The 5497-nt window shown below is 39.9% G+C and overlaps 1 protein-coding gene across 1 annotated transcript in view; it reads left to right on the forward strand.

The window, feature by feature from the left end:
• Positions 1-4790, forward strand: part of LOC107103197 (putative high affinity immunoglobulin gamma Fc receptor IC) — a gene marked incomplete at its 3' end in the record, with an annotated part of 30886 nt that extends 26096 nt beyond the window's left edge. Inside the window, exons 3-4 of the mRNA XM_015402761.1 lie at positions 1336-1641; positions 4660-4790. Coding sequence (XP_015258247.1) covers positions 1336-1641; positions 4660-4790 — 437 coding nt within the window. The remainder of the gene's footprint in view (positions 1-1335; positions 1642-4659) is intronic.
• Between the last annotated feature and the right edge of the window lie 707 nt (positions 4791-5497).

The following is a 5497-nucleotide window of genomic DNA, read 5'->3' on the forward strand; positions in this document are numbered from 1 at the left end:
GATATTTTTTATCAAGAGTCTTTGTTTTCGATATTTATCGACGAACAGCCAGACGGCAGCAATAGCAGACTGTCTGTGTGGCTCAAAGAGGAATTTGAAGCTGCTGAATCAACATTAAGCTAACTTCACTCCATATTGGGAATCTAGAGCCAGAGGATCTAATCAGTACACCTCAGTGCTGCTGGTCTCATCCATAGAAGCTTCCTTTGTTTCCACCATTTCCTCTGTCTCTGATGAAGACGGTGGAAAGAAATCCTCCTCCTCCTCCATGTTTGTGCTGTCAGTCCATCTGTCAATCAGAGCTAAGACCACACCTAGCCCCCAACTTTTTGCATGTCTCCAGGTGCTCTAGAAACTGCCTCCATGAGGTGAATTTTTCAAAAGTTATATATAGGATAAGGTAAGGTTCCAGTACAGGGTTGAGATGCTCTTTTAGTGATAATCCATGATGTTAAAGCTGCCCTGAATTGACCATCTGATTTAAATATCCTGTCCAATTTAAAACCCAAATCAATCAAAGTTGATATAAAATATATTGCAAGGGTTCCCAAATCAACAGTGGTGAGATCGCCAACCATTCTCACCTGTTTCTTTTTGTTAAAGTAAAAAAAAGTTCAGGATTAGTCATGCTTTAATGTTTTCTCCACAGTCCAAAAGTTCCTTCATTGACAAGCTGTTCCCCTGCTTTAAACTAAGGGTAATAAATAAAATAAAAAATGAAAAGAGGAGGGGCCCTAATATTTAGCCTTGTGGGACTCAACTTGATAGAGAAGTGTAGAATGATTAAGTGTTTGAGATGTTGACACAGAAAGCTGAAAGCTGATGAGTTAAAGATGTTTAAATTTATATAAGTTAAGTAGAGAGAACACACAGTATTTGGAATTTGTAACTGAGGAGAAAAATGTTTTACAAGATAAACAGTTACTAATGAAATTGACTCTGACAAGGTTTAATAAAAAATCATTTCTATTGTGTTTTGTAAAGATCTTCTGTATATTGAATGCGGTCATCATGAATTAACTTAAACAGTTTATGATCGTACAATTTGATAAAAGGGATCATAAGCAATTAAAGATTAGAAAATTTGTTTTTTTCTTCATTAAAACCAGCCTGATACTATTACTCAAATGGAACTAAAAGACAACTTAAAAAGATTTTAAATATGGTAAAGTATTGGTCATCTTTAGCCGGAGTGTTGCTTGTTTGTGATATACGAAGTACTTTTAAAGGTAGCATGCTTGTTTGGTATCAGCTGGTTCCACCTTTTTTTTTCACTCTGAACATCTCTGTCTCCGTCAGCTAAACCTCAGCCTGTCCTTTCTGTGTCTCCATCAGATAAAGCTCAGCCTGTCCTCTCTGTGTCTCCATCATGGCTGAGTCCTGGAGCCTCAGTGACTCTGAGCTGTGGGGGGTTGGAGCATCCATCTGCAGGATGGAGGTTCTTCTGGTATAAAGTGGTTCCAGCAAAATCCAGCAGCTCCTACAGCTTTGAGCTGCTGACTGGCAGAACCAACTGGACTGAACAGAACTCCTACCTCATTAATGGACAGAATCACACAGCAGGATATGTGTGCAGAGCAGGAAGAGGAGAACCAGTGTTTTACACTGAATACAGTGAACCAAAGTTTGTCTGGTCTGCAGGTCAGTTTATCTCTGTTCTTTGAAGGATCCTTTTGTTTTTAATTTTGATACATTTTCAACAGTTTGCATTTCACCTATAATGCTGTCAATTATATTTACCATCAGTTCAGATTTGGCAGAGTTTATCTGAAGTCTCCTTCAGATGTTATTGGCTTCCTCTCACCTGACTGGACCGGACCTCAGCAGAGAACCATGAGGTGCCTGTCCTCAGTCAGGCTGGGACTGGGGGCTGGTATCAGGCATGCAAAGTCTCCCGGAAGTTTCTGGAGTCTCCTTGATATAGATAGTTGTTAACAGATGCCCACAAGTCGGATAAATTATCCCTGAATTTTAGACTATGCAAGGTGGTGTTTTTTTAATGTGAGAGAGAGCGTGCAGACAATACAATAATTCGTGCACCATGTGTGGATTAGAACTACTTTGATTGAGCAGAAAACAAGAGAGAGAAGGGTGTGGGGAGGAGGTTGTTTGTGAAACCTGTGCGTATCTGTCCCAAGCGATGCTCTGTTCAAGGAGCGTTCCAGGCGACTGGTTGTCAGAGAGCGCACTGATTGGATTAGTCAGAAAAATAAGCCAATAAGTTTTGATTTTCTCTTATACAGTCACCTAGTTACCACTCAAAGCTGTGCATCCTGTGAAATAGGTTGAATCCTCCACTAAAAAACGAAAATATAAGACTCATTTTACAGCAGAATATACTAAAGTATGTCCACGTCTAGTGAAGATGAAGAATGATGAAGTGTGTATGTATGGGGCACGGTGTGGGTGTTTCTCTTGGAGTTTGAAGCAAAAATCTTTGCCGCGGTTAGATTGAGAGGAAACCTATAAAACCTGTAGGTCCTGAAGTAGCATTCAGCTAAACTCCACCCCTGATACCAAAACAGTGCCAACCTGCAGTAGTATGGTAACTTAAAGTTATGAGGGGCCATAGAAATCTGCAGCAACTCTAAAACCTCTTGTTATAATAGCTGCAAGTAAAAAATAGAGAAATGTCAGAAGAAAATCAGCTTCATTTTTTCTTTTGTAGACAATAGGCTGGGTTTTTCAAAGACATTGTTTGATTTTTATAATAAACTTTATGATGCCAAATATCTTTTTAGGGTCAGTGTTAGCTGTCAGTGCTTTAGCTTCAAAATTCTGTATTAGTTTTGATTACTGGGGGCATAATTTTAACATAGAATAGCGACCATGTTACTCTAGTTCTCAAACCAATCATGGCATTCTCTACAATTATTTGAGGATTTTAGTGGTTATTAGGCCTCCATTTCCTTCCTGACGAGCGAATGGGGGACAAGGAAGGACAACACGAAACAAAAACAGAGTCCAAAGCACAAAACAACCCATCAAAGGTAGGCAAGGACAAGCACATTCTCTGAAGGCCGGCTGTGAGGCCAGAGGCCAAGCAAAGTCTCTGGAGGCAGGCCGGGAGGCCTGAGGCGAGGCAGAGACCCAGGAGGCCAACCGTTGGCAAGGCAGAGTTCCAGGAGGCCGACCTAGGATGGAGCTAATAGCTGCAACTATTTCAAGCCGTATGGATGTACTTTGGAGAAGGGTACATTAAAAATGAGACCTCACGTTATAAAGTTTTTGCTGTCAACAGTCTCACAAATTCTCAAGGTTTCTGATGCCACACAATGGAGAAATGTGGACAGTGTCAGTAACCCAGCAGACATAGCCTCCAGGCGAGTGAAAACTAATGCATTGATCAAACATCCTGCGTGGTTGTCAGGACCTCAGTTCTTGCTGCAGCCTCTAAGTGAGTGGCCTGTCAGTTCACAAAATATCAGTGTGCTTTCACCTGAAGATCCTGAGCTACAGAGAATATCAGTGGTTAATGCTATGCCAGTTTGCCAAGAGATGGCAGATTTACCAAACGAAAGAAACTGTTCCAGATGAGTCACCATTTACTTGTGTTGGAGTAGATTACTTCGGACCTTTTGAAAAAAAAAAGCAGAAGAAACATGGTCAAAAGATATGGTGTTATTTTTACCTGCCGTGCCATCAGAGCAGTCCACATTGAGGTTGCACCATCCCTGCAGACTGACTCTTTCATCAATGCATTTAGACACTTTGTTGCAAGAAGAGGCCAAATCCAAGATCTTTGTTCTGATAATGGTACCAACTTTAAAGGAGCAGAATGAGAACTGAGGACAGCTATTGGACAGTGGATCAAGGAGCAGATTATGGATTTTATGCTACAAAAGGAAATAAAATGGAACTTTAATCCATCAGCTGATTCACACTATGGCACATCATGGGAACGGTGGATAAGATCTATCAACAAAATACTCAACTCCACCTTTAGAGCACAAACCCTTGATGAGGCTGGCTTGCACAGTTCTTTGAGAAGCTGAAGCCATCATCAACAGCCAACCAATCACAAAGGCCCCAATGGATGTGAATGACCTGGAAGCACCAACTCCTAATCACCTCCTATTGTTAAAAACCTGTCCTTCCCTACCACCAGGAGTGTTCCAAGCAACATATATGGACATATATGCACACAGGAGATAAAAGCAGGTCCAATATATGTCTGATCTTTTTTGGAAGAGATGGGTGAAAGGATATTTACCCCAGTTGCAGGAGCGCCAGAAATGGATAGGATTAAAGATGAACATCAATGTAGGAGACCTTGTTTTCATTGTGGACAGCACAGCACCTCGAAACTCATGGTTGATGGGACTATTGATTCAAATATTCCCAGACCGAAGAGGATTTGTTCGTCAGGTGCGGATAAAACTTGGATTAGTTGCTTGGACAAGCCCATTACAAAGGTTTGTTTGGTGCAGGAGGCCGAAGATGATTAATCATGAACTAGCCTCAACAGCGATGAAGGATTCTGTGAACTCTTATGGATTTCTGCAGAAGTCTATTCATTACTTTCCTACTTGGCCTTCCTATGAGTTCATTCTATTTTTTTACTGTGAAGCATGACTATATTCCTTAAATGTTTCTCTATAAATAACATCTTTTTACAAAGCAATTATATCAGAGCAAATTTTTTTCTGCTTTTTTCAGACTCTCATCCAACTGCTTCTCTCTCAGTGACTCCAGACAGAGTTCAACATTTTATCTATCAGTCTGTCACTCTCAGCTGTAGTGGGAACAACACTGAGTGGAGACTGAGGAGGTTTACAGAAATAGGCGAAATTTCATACACTGACTGCTCCAACTGGCGGACAAAGACTGGATCCTCATGTACTATAAACTCAGACCGGTCTCACAGTGGAGTGTACTGGTGTGAGTCTGGATCAGATTTTAGCAACACAGTCAACATCACTGTACAGGGTAGGTTTTAATTTATGACATTTACTTTGACCTTTTACTATGTTTAGACATACTGTAAAAGCTGCAGTTTCCGTGAAAATAATATTAAAATCCAGAGACGTCGCATTTGCCTTCCAAGTAAACTTAGAAGTAAATAAAAAGGTGGTCAAATATTGTCCTCCTTCAAATCATTCAGCTCAGCTCAGTGGCGGCTGGTGGAGTTTTCTCCAGGGGGGCAATAAATTAAAATAGACGTATACCAAAAACTAATCAAACATATACTAAGTTATCAGACCAGTATATTTATATGAATGACAACAACAAAAAACATTATGAAAACACTTTACTAAAAAAAATAAAATCAATTATAGGTTTACTTTTTTTTAACATAAATCTTGCTCTCCTGAGGCTTTGTGAAGGCAAATCTGTGTTTAGCATGGTCCAAAATTGTGTCACAGATCTAAAAAAAACAATGTACCAGTTTAATAATGGTGAAGCTATTGGTCAGCTTTACACTTTTTTATTTAATGAGAATGTATATTAAAGAATGCAAATGAACAAATATCAAGAAAAAGTACACTATATTATA

This window comes from Cyprinodon variegatus, unplaced genomic scaffold (genome assembly GCF_000732505.1).
Source record: "Cyprinodon variegatus isolate N-32 unplaced genomic scaffold, C_variegatus-1.0 Scaffold1392, whole genome shotgun sequence".
In the NCBI taxonomy this organism is placed as follows: Eukaryota; Metazoa; Chordata; class Actinopteri; order Cyprinodontiformes; family Cyprinodontidae; genus Cyprinodon; species Cyprinodon variegatus.